The 15,600-nt window shown below is 46.9% G+C and overlaps 2 protein-coding genes across 5 annotated transcripts in view; both read right to left on the reverse strand.

Annotated features, from left to right (window-relative positions):
- ATG16L1 (autophagy related 16 like 1) overlaps nt 1–15,114 on the reverse strand; it is a 46,211-nt gene extending 31,097 nt beyond the window's left edge. For 3 of the 4 annotated variants that reach the window (XM_050751565.1, XM_050751564.1, XM_050751563.1), the window contains exons 1-5: nt 14,733–15,006; nt 9,525–9,618; nt 2,281–2,386; nt 1,452–1,525; nt 377–628 (exon numbers count right to left, since the gene is read on the reverse strand). In XM_050751565.1, coding sequence (XP_050607522.1) covers nt 377–628; nt 1,452–1,525; nt 2,281–2,386; nt 9,525–9,618; nt 14,733–14,847 — 641 coding nt within the window. In that variant the 5' untranslated portion in view covers nt 14,848–15,006. Of the gene's footprint in view, nt 1–376; nt 629–1,451; nt 1,526–2,280; nt 2,387–9,524; nt 9,619–14,732 lie in introns of all 4 variants that reach the window. The other variant, XM_050751562.1, reaches the window with a different exon arrangement.
- The window catches only part of DGKD (diacylglycerol kinase delta), a 681,592-nt gene that overhangs the window by 211,850 nt on the left and 454,142 nt on the right, over nt 1–15,600 (reverse strand). The window lies entirely within an intron of this gene.

Below are 15,600 nucleotides of genomic sequence, written 5' to 3' on the forward strand. Positions count from 1 at the left end.
CCTGGGCAACAGAGCAAAACTCTGTCTCAAAAAATAAATAAATAAAAATCTATCAATGAGTCTGATTTAGGAATTTCACATCTATATTCATATGAGGTTGTATTATAGCCTCCTTGTGCATTAGCAAGATCAGAATTTTTATATGGACACAAAAAGCTTCACAAAATTATAGGGAAGAATTCTAATTGTGGTTTCTTTCCTTTTTCTAACTCTGGTTTAATTTATATTGTTCAGAATTAGCCTTTCTCCTCGAAACACTGAAAGAATTCCCTGGCAAACCTCCTGCAGTAACTGCCAGGTTTACGTCTTTCTTTGCAAAGACCTAGGTTCTACTCTACTACGGATGGAAACCACTAACTGTGGATTGATAGCCCACCTGGAGTCTTTTTCATTCTCTGCATTGAGCCGATTGGCCTCCTGGGCTTTCTCAGCCATCCACCTGGTGACCAGCTCCTGGTTCTCTTCCGTAGTTTTCCTCAGTTTTTCCTCCAAGGCAGTAAAAGTGATCTGCAGGGCATCATATTCATCCTTCAGGGTCTGGTTGGCTCTTTCAAGGTCACAAAGCTTAGTGCGCAGTTCTAGGCACTCCGTCTCCAGGTCAGAGATAGTCTGCAAACATTCTGCGATTCTGGAAGCATGACATCAGAGGAGGAATAGTACCTCGCCAGAGCCCTGTGCCAGAGCCAGACGGACCTGGCTGCGTGCTTAACACTTTGTGTCTGTTACATCTTTTAGCCAGGCCCATCCCCATGAGGTACAGGATAATCCATTAGGAGAGGAAACACTTAAGGTGAAATTAATCCAATTAACGACTAGGAAAAACACGACGTGAAGGAAGAGAAACGTTCAATGCTTAGATTGGTAAAGGGGAGTTAAAAGGAGGCTGGAAACCCTATATATTTCACCAGCTCTGACATTTCCCAAGCAAGAATGCCTGAGCAAGTGCCCTGCCTTTCCAAGCCTCTAGACCCCTTTTCACATATTAAGGAAACCCAAGCACCCCCCACCCCAGCTCCAAGGTCTCAGGATTCAGAGTCCCGATTTATCTTGTCTGTCAGGCTTCTCTCTGATCAGCAACAGTTTTGCTCACAAACTCATTCCCCTTTTCCCAAGGTCCATGCGCTCAGCTATCCTGGCCCTACCACCTCCACCACAGGAACATACCAGCTCCCACACACAGCGGCCACAGGAAAGCTGCTGAGTGTCTCTGGGAAACTTGCAAGAGCCAAGGCGACTTCCCTAGGAGGACGCTAGAAGCTTGCGGGACTATCCTTGCTTTTCCTTCTCAGAGCTGGTAGAAAAGGATCCCAGAGCGTGCATGCACTGAAAATCAAACTCTCGCTAAGTGCACTGTGGCCACTCACTGCCACTGGCCTTGCTCACAAGAGGTCAGCAGAACAAGGACATGGGACCCAATGACCAGGCTCCAAGGAGGTACGGTCTCTACTCACTTTGCTTCATTCATCTGCATCTCCCTGTCCTTCTGCTGCATTTGGTTATTCAGGTCAATCACCAATTGAGCTAACTGGGAGATAAAGAAGAATACTTTTATAAATAAAATTTTAGGACCTCACTTGGAAACTACACAGTGGGTGGCGATTTATATTTAAGAAAGAATAAATGAGCTGGGTGACAGCAAGGAGCCGAGGCACCTATGGGGACACAAAGGGGAACTGTCCCTGCCGCTCCCTGTTGAAGGACAGCTTGGCTGGAATGAGAAGTGTTCCAGATGACTGCCAGGGGCTTGCTGAGGACAACTGTCTACTCCTCAACCTCAGCTACCTTTTTGGAGACTCATTTCTGCTGAAAAGACAATCAATTCAGCTGTATTGATGGTGAACTGTATTTTCCCAAATGGAGCTTTGCTGTAAGACCACCATCCAGGCGAACACATCCCTGGACTTGATTCTTTCTCATGAACGTCTCTGAAATTTCAGGGTTCGTACTGAAAAGCTTTATGAAACCATCAGTGAGGCCTTCAGCAGGCCAGGGAGCAGGCTTTTTTGTTCTTTAAAGCCTCTCCACTCTTGCCCCTCATGCTGATTTTGGAGCATGGTAACTGGCAGCGCTCTCACAGGATGGCCCTTCTGGCAATGGGCCTCAATCTGCCTGGTCTTTTCATTCTGTTTTCCTTGCCCTTTTATTCCTATAGAGGGGGCTTTTGATGCCACATATGGCTAAGGCCGCTGCCAATTCTGGTGAGAAGTGACTGAGCTCCCCTACTCCCCACAGGACTCTCATAGAGGGCAGAGGACAGATGAGGAAAACGGCTAGCTTTACCTCCCCACGTTTCTTGTGTAATTCAGTCAGTTCTTCTTGGTGCTTGATCCTCAGCTGGGCCATTTCTTGTAGCTGACTGTCATTCCATGTGCCGTCATGTCCGGGACTAAATTGGCAAACCAGGCAGATGAAGAGAATGTGCAAAAAAAGGAGGGGAAAAATGAGACTCCAAATCTTTCCAATTAGGCAGTGAAACAACAACTCCAGAAACATGTTCACAAAGCCAATAAACCATTTGGATGTCTCCAGCAGCTGTGGTTACAGGCACTATGAGTGGAAAGGAGGAGACGTGAAACACGTGGAAAAAAGCAAAGCAACCGTGACCACCAGGCATGTCAAGAATAAAGGGTGGAAAGTTCCTGAATGAAGTCCCAGTAACAGGCACACCAACGAGGCCCACTGGCTCAGCAAGGACCTGAGTGCCGATGATGCAGCAGTGAGTGCAGGGCTCTGCTTTCACACAGCTGACAGTCAACTGAGAGCATGTGTGAGGTCAGGAGTCACATGTACTTGCCAAAAACTCCAGGAGAAGAAGAAAGGGAACGGGGGCGGGGGGGCTATTTTAATGTAATTGAGGAGGGTTTCTCCAATGTGACACACAACTAGAGACTGTAAGGAAGTGAGGAACAAGCCATGTGGACCCCTGGGTGAAGGGCCCTCTGGACAGAGGGAGTAGCAGCAGCAGGGCCTGGAGAGGCATACAGCAGGTGGTGTATTTGCAGGAAGGGTGACTGAAGCCCCAGCACAGGGGGACAGAGGAGGTGCGGCCAAGGAGGAGGTGGAGAGATGATGCAGAGCCTTGTGGACCCCTCTGAGGGCTGTGAGGTATACTATACTAGGCGTGAAGGGAAGCTGCTGGAGGGCTCTGAGCAGCTGAATGACTTAGGTTTTAAAAGGAGAGCAGATTGCATGGGGGTAAGGGCTGAAATAGGAAGACCAGCCAGCAGGCTACTGCAAAGTGCAAACATGGGACAGTGCAGCCCAGACCAGGGTGGGAGCAGTGAGGTGAGATACTGTCTGATTCTAAATCCATTCCAAAGACAGTGCTAACAGGACTTGACTTTGAATTGGGTATGGGGTGTGAAGAAAGATAGAGTCAAGGATGACTCAATACTTTTGGCCTGAGCAACTGGTAGAAGGCAGGTGTCAGCCACTGAAATGCGCAAGACTGTGGGAGGAGCAGGTTTTGGGGGAGGCCTGAAGAGTTCAGTTGTGGCCAGTCAAGTGAAAACTGAGTATTGCCAAATGGAAACTGAGTATTAAGAATCCGGGCCGGGGCCGGGCGCGGTGGCTCACGCCTGTAATCCCAGCACTTTGGGAGGCCGAGGCGGGCGGATCACAAGGTCAGGAGATCGAGACCACGGTGAAACCCCGTCTCTACTAAAAATACAAAAAAATTAGCCGGGCGCAGTTGTGGGCGCCTGTAGTCCCAGCTACTCGGGAGGCTGAGGCAGGAGAATGGCGGGAACCCGGGAGGCGGAGCTTGCAGTGAGCTGAGATCCGGCCACTGCACTCCAGCCTGGGCGACAGAGCGAGACTCCGTCTCAAAAAAAAAAAAAAAAAAAAAAAAAAGAAATCCGAACCTCGGCCGGGCGCGGTGGCTCAAGCCTGTAATCCCAGCACTTTGGGAGGCCGAGACGGGTGGATCACGAGGTCAGGAGATTGAGACCATCCCGGCTAACATGATGAAACCCCATCTCTACTAAAAAAAAATACAAAAAACTAGCCGGGCGAGGTGGTGGGCGCCCGTAGTCCCAGCTACTTGGGAGGCTGAGGCAGGAGAATGGCATAAACCTGGGAGGGGAAGCTTGCAGTGAGCTGAGATCCGGCCACTGCACTCCAGCCTGGGCGACAGAGCGAGACTCCGTCTCAAAAAAACAAAAAAAAAAAAGAGTCCGAACCTCAGGGAGAAGTCCAAGCTAGAGGCTAACATGTAGACACTGTCAGCAAATAGATGTGCCTAAGGCCACGGGAGTGAGTTCAGATCACCTCCAGAATCAATGCAGTTTTGGAATCTTTGCCAAGTGTTTGCATGGTATCTCAGAAACAGCAGAAGACAACTAGAACTGTGGATTTATAGTTCGAGAGAAGGCTGGTGTCACAGGTAAGAATTATCAGATTATAGTGAGTAGCTGAAATCAGTGCCTAGGGAAAGCTTGTAGATGGAGAAAAGGAATAAGGCTGGACACTAGGATACTAACGTCTGAAGAGAGCGGAAAGAACTGCCCACTCCATATGACCTAGAATAAAATAAAAAGAGGGGGATAAAGGTGGCAGTATAGCAGTCTTTCCATCTCTATATGTATTGTTATTACATAGCTAAGCACAAACTAATACCTTATCTTGAGGCAACCTGGTACTTTCCCAATCTTAGCCCAAGAAGTAATGCCAAGAGATTAGAAAGTAGAACACACTTTACATGAAACTATCCTAAATTAGGCAGAATAATTATCAAATCTTCCCCACCTTTTAAAAAAGTATTGAGATGGTATCTATGTTGCAAAGGCTGGCCTTGAACTCCTGGACTCAAGCATGTAGGACGTGGTCCCGCCTTCCAAGGAGCTGGCTAGCTATAGAACAGATTCATGAAATAAAAACTAACAACAGGCCGGGCGCGGTGGCTCATGCCTGTAATTCCAGCACTTTGGGAGGCTGAGGCAGGCGCAATCACGAGGTCAGGAGATCGAGACCATCCTGGCTAACACAGTGAAACCCCGTCTCTACTAAAAATACAAAAAATTAGCTGGGCGTGGTGGCAGGCGTCTGTAGTACCACCTACTCAGGAGGCTGAGGCAGGAGAACGGCGTGAACCCGGGAGGCGGAGGTTGCAGTGAGCTGAGACTGCGCCACTGCCCTCCAGCCTGGGCGACAGAGCGAGACTCCGTCTCAAAAAAAAAAAAAAAAAAAACTAAAACTAACAACATAAAGAAAAACAAAAGTGTATCAAAGAGTGATGAGAGAAAGTGTTAATCATGTTCAGAGGCAAAGATTTCCCCAGACGAGGATGGTTTCATTTTGGGAGGGGTTTCCCAAGAGGAACTAAAGTAGGAATCTCCTAGGAAGGGCAAAATGGAGGCAAGATCATCAGGCAGAGGGGCCTCAGGATTAGATGCTTAAACTTCAAAGTCTACCAAGACACAGAACTCAACAGAAATGCTAGGAGAGACTCAGGCAAGCAGGATACAGCTCTTTCCACGACCCAAAGCCTCCAAGGACTTCCTATTTTACTTACAATGAATATCATCAGCCCATGAAGGTGCTTTGGCAAGTAGAAAAAAACAATCACTCGGAGGGCATGTTTCAAGCACAGATTCCTGCAGCCCGCTAACAGGTGATCTGCCTTCCTAGCAAGGCCCAGCAATCTGCATTTCTCACTTTCTGTGTGCTGGTGATGGGAATATTGCTGGTTCCAGGAAGTCTGAGTAGCAGTAAAGGTGGCAGTGCTCAAACTTTAGAGGTCACTAGAATCACCCAAAGCATTTCTGAAAACACAGATTACCAGGTCCCACCCCTAGAGTTTCTAATAGAAAAGGTCTGAGATGGGGCCCAAGAATCTTTGTTTCTAACAACTTCCCAGAAGATGCCACTAGTCCAGGAACCATGCTTAGAATAAACAATTTTGAGGCTGAAAAGTTTGATTTTAAACTGTAGGCAAAGTGATGAAAATACTTAAGAGAAAGTCTGATAACCGATGCAGATGACTATTTAAGCACAGTGTGCACTGTTTTACGGTTAATTAGGATGAGACAGGCAGGGACTTTGGAGAGACAGGAAGGAGGGGAAAGGAAACCAATGAAGTGCCCAGCTTCTGTGAACACCCTTACATGCTCTAGCAAATGTCCCTTTGAGTTGGTCTCCCCCACTAGACTCTACTCCTCCTCAGAACAGGGACTCTGGCTTACTCATCTCTACACCCCTAATGCCCAGCCCACACTGCGGTCACAGAAGTCTATTGAGTGAATGAGGCTCTCACCACAGTCTGGGAATAAGAAGATAAATAAACAAAGGAGGTGGCAAAATAAATGTAAACCAAAGGATGCAAGAGGCTAGGGGGTGGAGAACCAATGGGCTTGGTGAATATGGGGAATATGAGGAATAAAGGAAAGTGGGGAGGGGAAGATATAGAGGGAAGAAGGAACCATAGATGACTTGTGGAAAACAACGATACCGTGAATGGAAACAAAGAAGTCAGGAGGGCAGACTTATTATGGATAACATTTGTGGAAATGGAAAGACCGAAAAAGGGGTAACCTGATGAAGCCCACCATTCAACCTGCCTTGCCTGCTTTTCATCACTTTTTTCTAGTTCCAAACTCCCACTAACAAGTCAAGTTGCCAAACAATACATAACTAAACTCCCACTAGCTTCCTTGTAAATAATAACTGACTGTGGCTCACTACAATAACTGGTGCTTAAAGTTTTTCTCCAGGAACTAGGAGGCAGCTCTTGCTCATTAAAGCCGGCTGAGACCCCCAACCCTTCAACTGGGCCTGTGTGAATGCCCAAGAGGTGATCAGAGGGCCAAAACACTCCTCCCTCAGATGGCGCTAATGCCACCATTTTCTGCATGTGTCCTTTGAGGAACCACATAGCTAGATTATGCTTGCATGGAAGCCCCAATGACCTCATCTTTCCTACCCACCAGTCACCTCTTCCCGCACTTTAGACCACCCTGCTTTCTACTGCATAAGTACCCCCATCCCTATTTTCAAGGAGGTGGATTTGAGACCTGTTCTCCTGCCTCCTTGCTTGGCCATGTTATGAATAAACTCTCACAAAACCCATCATCTCAGTGATTAATTTGCTGTGAGTGGGCTGAATGAACCTGATTTATAACAAGACCTCCAACTAAATGACCATCCCACTGGATGTGATGGCTCATGCCTGTAAACCCAACACTAATGGAAGGTTGAGGAGGGAGGATCACTTAAGCCCAGGAGTAAAGACCGGGCTGGGTAACATAGTGAGACCCCTATCTCTACAAAAAATTTAAAAATTAGACCGGCATGGTGGTGCACACCTGCAGTCTCTAAGCTACTTAGAAGGCTAAGGCAGGAGGATTGCTTAAGCCCCGGAGGTTGAGGCTGCGGTAAGCCATGATCATGCCGCTGCACTCCAGCCTGGGCGACAGAGAGATACTCTGCCTCAAAAAAGACTATCCTAGTGAAATTCAGCCAAAAGAACTGCTGCATATTCCAAGCACATGAGTTTGGCTAACAGATAAAGAATACAAAAATACAGTCACCAAGGGTTTAATCAGATAGAAATGTTTTTAGTTTTCAATTGGATGAATTTAGATGAAAATGGTGAAACAGCATTATCTACACCTAAAGTTAACCAAAATACTAAAACTAATATCTTAAGTACTACAGAAGGCCTCCCAGGGCCACAGCCAGGCAAGATCTCCTGAACTGTTACAAAGCAAGGACGGAAGTGAGGCCCTGCCAAGCTATCTGTTCTCTGGTATCTTTCCCACTCCGTACTCTACCAGGAGATCATCCTGCCCGATGAGGAGACTACAGCTACCATTTCTAGACACCATAAATCACCAACCTTGTTTTTACAATTGCTAAATTGTGGAGATTTCAGAGAAATAATGGTTACTGTTCCCATACCAAATTTAACATGCAAACACAACGAATATTATGGCAGAGAACAGTAAGACTTCAAATATACATAAATGCACACAAATGACCCAGTAAACACAAATACGCCAGCATGAACAAATACGTATCTCATGAAATATTCTATTAATACACACACACACACATAGATATATATATTTTTGGGATGGAGTCTTGCTCTGTCACTCAGGCTGCAGTGCAGTGGTGTGATCTTGGCTCACTGCAAACTCCGCCTCCCAGGTTCAAGCAATTCTCTGCCTCAGCCTCCCAGGTAGCTGGGATTACAGGCGCCTGCCACCAGGCCTGGCTAATTTTTGTATTTTTAGTAGAGACGGGGTTTCACCATCTCGGCCAGGCTGGTATTGAACTCCTGACCTCATGATCCACCCGCCTCAGCCTTTCAAAGTGCTGGGATTACAGGTGTGAGCCACCGCGCCCAGCACACACTGATATTTTTCTAATCTAGTTCTTAAAGAAAAATAAGAGCTTATTGCAATCTGCTCACTTCTGATGTTCCTCTACTTACTGAGGCTAAGTCCCTTTAAACCCATCAGAAGTTGAAAATATATAGTAGGTTGAGAATATATTCAATACATCTCACCTACTGAGTATCATAGGTTACACTTACATTAGCCTACAGTTGGGCGAAATCATCTAACACAAAGCCTATTTTATAATAAGTTGTTGAATATCTCATGCAATTTATTGAATACTAAACTGAAGGGGAAAAAACGGAACCGTTGGATGGATACTCAAAGTACAGTTCTACTGAAAGTGTATCACTTCTGCACTATTATAAAGGTGAAAAATTGTAAGCTGGCCAGCATGGTGGCTCACGCCTGTAACCCCAACACTTTCGGAAGCTGAGGTAGGTGGATCATTTGACGTCAAGTGGTCGAGACCAGCCTGGCCAACGTGGTGAAACCCTGCCTCTACTAAAAATACAAAAACTAGCCAGGTGTGGTGGTGGGCACCTGTCATCCCAGCTATCTGGGAGGCTGAGGCAGGAGAATTGCTTGAACCCAGGAGGTGGAGGTTGCAGGCTGCGGTGAGCTGAGATTGCGCCACTGCACTTCAGCCTGGGTGACAGAGCGAGACACTCTCAAAAAAGAAAAAAAAAAGAAAAAGAAAAATTGTAAGTTGAACCACTGCAAGTTGGGGACCATTTGTATGTTGAAAAAAACACCAACCTAAAAAAGATCAAATAGACCCATACTGCACAAAAGCAATTTTTGTGTATATACCAATCAATCTTATATTAATAGGATCTACAAAAACCTGCTCAGAAATACTTGTCTGTGATTATTTAAAAACAAACAAAGAAACAAAAAACATGAACCCTGGCAGGTTAGATGAGAAACTGACGTAGGGTTACCACATGAACCTGCCTTAAGAAATTTCTCAAGCTGAGAGCACTGTACTGACAATAACCTTTCTAGGTATGTACATACCTTTTAAAAAACAATTTTAATTACACGGTTTTAGTTCTTACTTGAAAGGAGCTGACAAAAACCGGAACACAAAATAGTACTTGATTTGCTTTTAAATTAGAGAAGTGACAACTGAACTGAGATAAATCTCATTAGAGACACAAATAATATAGGTTAGTTTCAAAATACCTTATCTCATGCCTGTTTGGTACGTCATGTTTTTCAGCCTGTAGTTTCTGGGCCAACACTGAATGAAGATCAGACTTTTCCAGCAATTTGTTATCTATTAAAATAAAGAAGTCAGAAATTAAGTTATTATAACATATGTACACTTGCTAGGTACCTACCTTGTCATGCATTGAAGAATAAAATACAGGAACATACATTCCTCAGCCATAGTAACCTACAGAATCACCTGCAAGAATGTCTTCTCTATTAAAGGGAGCTGAAAATGCTTCCTACCCCCGAAGTTATTTGTTTCTACCTTGGGAGGAAAAAAGAAAAAGAACCACACGAAACACAATGGCAAAGTGAAATGCTATGGACCTTTAAGTACTACAGGAGAACTTTACCATAATTGACACATTAAATTACTTTTTAGGTCAGGGAACTAGAAATAAAAATAAATGACAGTCCCCAACATGAAGGAGTTACCATTTAATTCAGTCAAGTATAAAAAGGTACAGAGAATACACTCTGTACTCATTTTTATGAATGGTGTCACAGGTGGTGATATATGAGTTAAGTCTTAAGAGAAGATGATGGAGGCCGGGCGCGGTGGCTCAAGCCTGTAATCCCAGCACTTTGGGAGGCCGAGGCGGGTGGATCACGAGGTCAGGAGATCGAGACTATCCTGGCTAACATGGTGAAACCCCGTCTCTACTAAAAATACAAAAAACTAGCCGGGCATGGTGGCGGGCGCCTGTAGTCTCAGCTACTTGGGAGGCTGAGGCGGGAGAATGGCGTGAACCCGGGAGGCAGAGTTTGCAGTGAGCCGAGATCACGCCACTGCACTCCAGCCTGGGAGACACAGCGAGACTCCGTCTCAAAAAAAAAAAAAAAAAAAAAAAGAGAAGATGATGGGCCACGCAGAAGGAATAACAGAGTCTTTTGGTAAGTGGCTGGAAATAAAGGTTGGAGCCAACACTGGAAAAAGCAGGATCAGAAATTTAGACTTACTGGCAATGATGAAATAAGAAATTATAAAAGCAGGCAGTTACATTAACAGATCCGTATTGGTAAAAAGTCAAAGATTATTCTGGGACTCCTCGCTCAGGCAACTGGGCAGAGGATGCTAACGTGTGAGAGAACACAGGAGGGGAGAGCTAAGAGAGGAAATGAGTTCTCTTTCCAAACATAATCAATTTGACAGGAGACAGAGTACAGAAACTCAAAAGACAGGATGAGAAAGAACATGGAGTTAAGAGAAATACGCACAGCTGGGCGCGGTGGCTCAAGCCTGTAATCCCAGCACTTTGGGAGGCCGAGACGGGCGGATCACGAGGTCAGGAGATCGAGACCATCCTGGCTAACACGGTGAAACCCCGTCTCTACTAAAAAATACAAAAAACTAGCCGGGCGCGGTGGTGGGCGCCTGTAGTCCCAGCTACTCGGGAGGCTGAGGCAGGAGAATGGCGTGAACCCGGGAGGCGGAGCTTGCAGTGAGCTGAGATCCGGCCACTGCACTCCAGCCTGGGCGGCAGAGCTAGACTCCGTCTCAAAAAAAAAAAAAAAAAAAAAAAGAGTAATACGCACACAGGCCAGGCGCAGTGGCTCACGCCAGTAATCTCAGCACTTTGGAAGGCAGAGGAAGGCGGATTACCTGAGGTCAGGAGTTCGAGAACAGCCTGGCCAACATGGTGAAACTACTAAAAATACAAAAATTAGCCAGGCATGGTGGCACTTGCCCGTAGTCCCAGCTACTAGGGAAGCTGAGGCACGAGAATCGCTTGAACCCGGGAGGCAGAGGTTGCAGTGAGCTGAGATCGCGCCATTAAACTCCAGCCTGGGCGACAGAGCAAGACTCTGTCTCTAAATAAATAAATAAATAAATAAAATGAAATAAAAAATAAGAGTAATAGGCATACAGGCACCGTTAAGATCAGATATGGGTACCGGTTCTGCAGGTACCAAGCAGAATAAGACAGGGTTTATGCTAGTGACTATTCCTGTTAAAAGAGCTTGTTTCTCTTTTAAAGAGTCTTGAGTCCCACTTCCTGATATCTGAAAACAGAATTCCTGGGTAGAAACACTCTCATCTGTATTAGTCAAATGAATTAGCTCAGCCAAACTGGGCATTGGTTTCAACCTGGGACGTCATGATCAAGAGAAAGGTTTAAAATCCACCAGTGTCAAAGGGCTCTAGTAAGATCTTCAGATGTTAAACCAAAGCTTGGTGCCCTGTGATAATTTTAGGTTCTTTCAAAAAACAGAGGCATTCAAAAGAAGTCCTTCTCAAACGTTGCTCCCTGAAGAGAAGGCTGGAGACAGAGGGAAGCCTTTCCCCTCCCCCTACAGCTTCTTTCCACCGTTCTCTTCAGACTCAAAGGCACCGACTGAACAGGGAACAGACTCCAGGTTGATGGAGGGTCAGAACTTGACTGGCCTGGGGAGGCTGGAATGAGCGGAATGAAGGTGTTTCACAAACTATAATAGAAACGATCTCCCTAAACGTCAATCTCTCCACCTAAACAGAAGATCTTAACAAGCAAAGGCTGTCTCACTCTCCTGTTCATTGTTAGCTTCTCATCCCAGTCTCCTCTCCTGGTCCCTCAGGCAAGCATTACTGGCTACTCTAGTACCTTTTAAAGCTATCTTCTTTCCACAACTGACCTCTTATTCTGACTGTTCTACATGTTCCTGTCCCATCAAGATGCCATTTTCAAAGCGCAGGAAAACATTCCATTTGTGTCAAGAGATAATGCTTTACAATTACAGGCTATTATACAGATGGCTTTGAAAGCATTATATGCACAGCACTGTTTTTATGAAGTGGGCAGGGCAAGCTTCATTCCCATTTTATAGATGAGGCAAAACAGATTCAGAAAGTAACTGAAAAGGTTCAGTGAGGGGTGAGTCAAGCCTCCAACCCAATTTGACTTTCAAAGGATATTAGCTTTTAAAGCATAAGCACCCAATAAACACCTAATGAACTGATTTATGTCATCTGTCAGGGAATCATGTTTTGAGTAAGAGGGACTTGTGCTTCTGGCTTTCTGAAACAGTACTGTTCTTCACGGCCTCCTAGAACAGCAAAGCATCCTCTTTCTTCTCAGTTTTGTTAAAACAATGGGTGCAGTGAAAGCAAAGAACCATTTGCTGGGGAAGCCAGTGAGAAAAGCAAATGCAGAAGTTAGTCATCAAGCCTGAGTTCAAATCCCAGTCCTGGCTGGGCTCGGTGGCTCATGCCTGTAATCCCAGCACTTTGGGAGGCCGAGGCAGGTACATCACCTGAGGTCAGGAGTTCAAGATCAGCCTGGCCAACATGGTGAAACCTTGTCTACTAAAAATACAAAAATCAGTCAGGCGTGGTCGTGCTTGCCTATAGTTCCAGCTACTAGGGAGGCTGAGGCAGGAGGATCTCTTGAACCTGGAGGTGGAGGTTGCAGTGAGCTGACATCGCGCCACTGCACTCCAGCCTGGGTGACAGAGCAAGACTCTGTCTCAAAAAAAAAAAAAAAAAAATTCCAGTCCCACTATTAACCTACTGTGCAACTTCAGAAGTTACCTATTCTCTCTTGGCCTCAGTTCCATGTATGAAAATGGCAATAACAGTTCCTGCTTCATAGATAGAATTTTGGGAAAGATAAAATGAAATAACACATGCAAATAATTACCACAGCACTCAAATTTCTCTGCACAGTAGAGTCATTTGGGAAGCATCAAAAAACACTGATAACTTGGCATGCAGTTCTAGGCTGAATCTCACACACGATACCTGTGTCCTAACTTCATATATTGTGATTTAGTTGGTCGGGGTGTGGCTTGGGATCTGTAATTTTTTAAAGATCTACAGGTGATGCTAATGTGCACCTAAGTTTGAAAACTACTGATTTTGCACAATCAGAATGCAAAAAAGGCAGCAATTTTTTGAATCCCATGATCAACATAACTTGGGAAAGTTGTCAGGTTTACTTTCAGGGACAGATGGAACCACCTTAGGACCATTATAATTTAGGTAAAGGTACAAACATTTTTGTACCCTTAAGCTGCAAGCAGTAAGCGGAAAGACAACCACCTCTTTCTTTTTTTTTTTTTTTTTTTTTTTTTTTGAGACGGAGTCTTGCTCTGTCGCCCAGGCTGGGGTGCAGTGGCCGGATCTCAGCTCACTGCAAGCTCCACCTCCCGGGTTTACGCCATTCTCCTGCCTCAGCCTCCTGAGTAGCTGGGACTACAGGCGCCCGCCACCTCGCCTGGCTAGTTTTTTGTATTTTTTAGTAGAGATGGGGTTTCACCGTGTTAGCCAGGATGGTCTCGATCTCCTGACCTCGTGATCCACCCGTCTCGACCTCCCAAAGTGCTGGGATTACAGGCTTGAGCCACCGCGCCCGGCGACAACCACCTCTTTCATACTGAAGATTTCAGTAACAGCAAAGGTTCTGTCCCACCTAAAAGAGATTAAGAATCAAAATGTATGATAACACCAAGGTGGGGCCGGAATTATAGGCTCATGCCTATAATCCCAGCACTTTGGTAGGCCGGGGTGGGAAGATCGCTTGAGACCAGGAGTTGGAGACCAGCCTGGGAAACACAGTGAACCCTCGTTCCAAAAAAAAGACTTTTTTAAAAATTAGCCGAGCGTGGTGGTGCGCGTCTGTAATCCCAGTTACTCGGGAGGCTTAGATGCGAGGATCACTTGAGCCTGGGAGTTTCAGGCTGCAGTGAGCCGTGATCTCCGCCACCGCACTCCAGCCTCGGCGACAGAGCGAGACCCTGATCCCCTATCCCTCGTTCCCCGCAAAAAAAAACACCAAGGTAGAGTAAGGGAAGTAAGTTTGAGGAATCAAAGGCCACCCGTTCCAGTGCATTGAGAAGGCAATGTTAATTCAGCGACTTAAAGTCAACGACCGTTTCATTAACCTGACCCCATAAATGGCACGTTTCTGGGACCTATTTAAGTGCATAAGCGTTGTGTGAGCCGCTGGGATTCACAAATACAAACACGAACTGTGCCTCCCCACAAAGATCGCACAGTTTAGCAGGGAAAATCCTCCAAAGATAAAACACAAGTTAGAAAAAACATTTAAAAGGCTTGGGACGTCCCAAGCGCGGGGTACCCGGGGCGGCCGCCAAGCGCGAGGGCGGCGCCGGGGACTCGGCCTCAGGTTTCCGCGGGCGCCCCGCATGCCTCCGCGGGACCCGCCCGCCCCGCTCCCAGCCCGCACCGGCGCCGCTCACACTGCAGGATGATCTCCTCGAACGCCTGTCTCTGCAGCCGGTCCCGGCGCCTCAGTTCCTCCGAGATGTGCCGCTTCCAGCGGGGGAAGTCAGCGGCGCGGAGGCCCGACGACATGTCGCTTCCTGTCCCGGCACCTCAGCGCCACCGATGCGACCGGGGGCTGGCGGTCGCGGCCTGCAGCATGAGGCAACCAGCGGACGCGGGAAAGCCGGCAATCCCGGAGCTCACCTCCACACACTGACCGTCCCCGAGGCCATCCGGGACGGTCTTCCGGCTCCTGCCGGAAATGATTTGCCAGAGGGCCGGAAGACCCTCCCCCTCACCCGACGTATCACGCCGCACGGGCTCAGGGGCCGGTGCCTACGCAAGGCGCTCGCTAGTGGCGCTAGCCTGTAGCCGGAAGCGTCAGAGGCAGAGAGGTGGCCGCTTGGGGGCGTCCGGGCCCTGCGCAAGGCACAGCTCCGGGCGGGAAGGAGGCGGGAAAGGGGCCGCTTCCTCCTAAGTGCTTACTTTTGCTGCTTTTCAACCCTTTTCGTGTTTTCTTTCTTGGCCTGTTTCCCCCAACATTTTTTTTTTTAAATCGCAGTTTAGGAACAAATGGGGTTCCCTCCCTTCATAGTAGCTCTGTGACTGTGGATGATGGCAGCCTCCCTAAGCCTCAGTTGTCAGGTAATCTGTAAACTGGGGTCAGTAGTGATACCTACCTCAGAAGGTTGTCACGAATAGTAAAAAGAAAAACCCATGTAATGCAGTCAGCACTGTGCTTGGCACAGGGGAAACCTAAGTTTACAAAGACACTCGGTGTCTTCCCAAGGCCTACCCTGACAGCAGGAGCGTTGCCATCTTGGATAACTGCCACCATTTTAA

This window comes from Macaca thibetana, chromosome 12 (genome assembly GCF_024542745.1).
Source record: "Macaca thibetana thibetana isolate TM-01 chromosome 12, ASM2454274v1, whole genome shotgun sequence".
NCBI lineage: Eukaryota > Metazoa > Chordata > Mammalia > Primates > Cercopithecidae > Macaca > Macaca thibetana.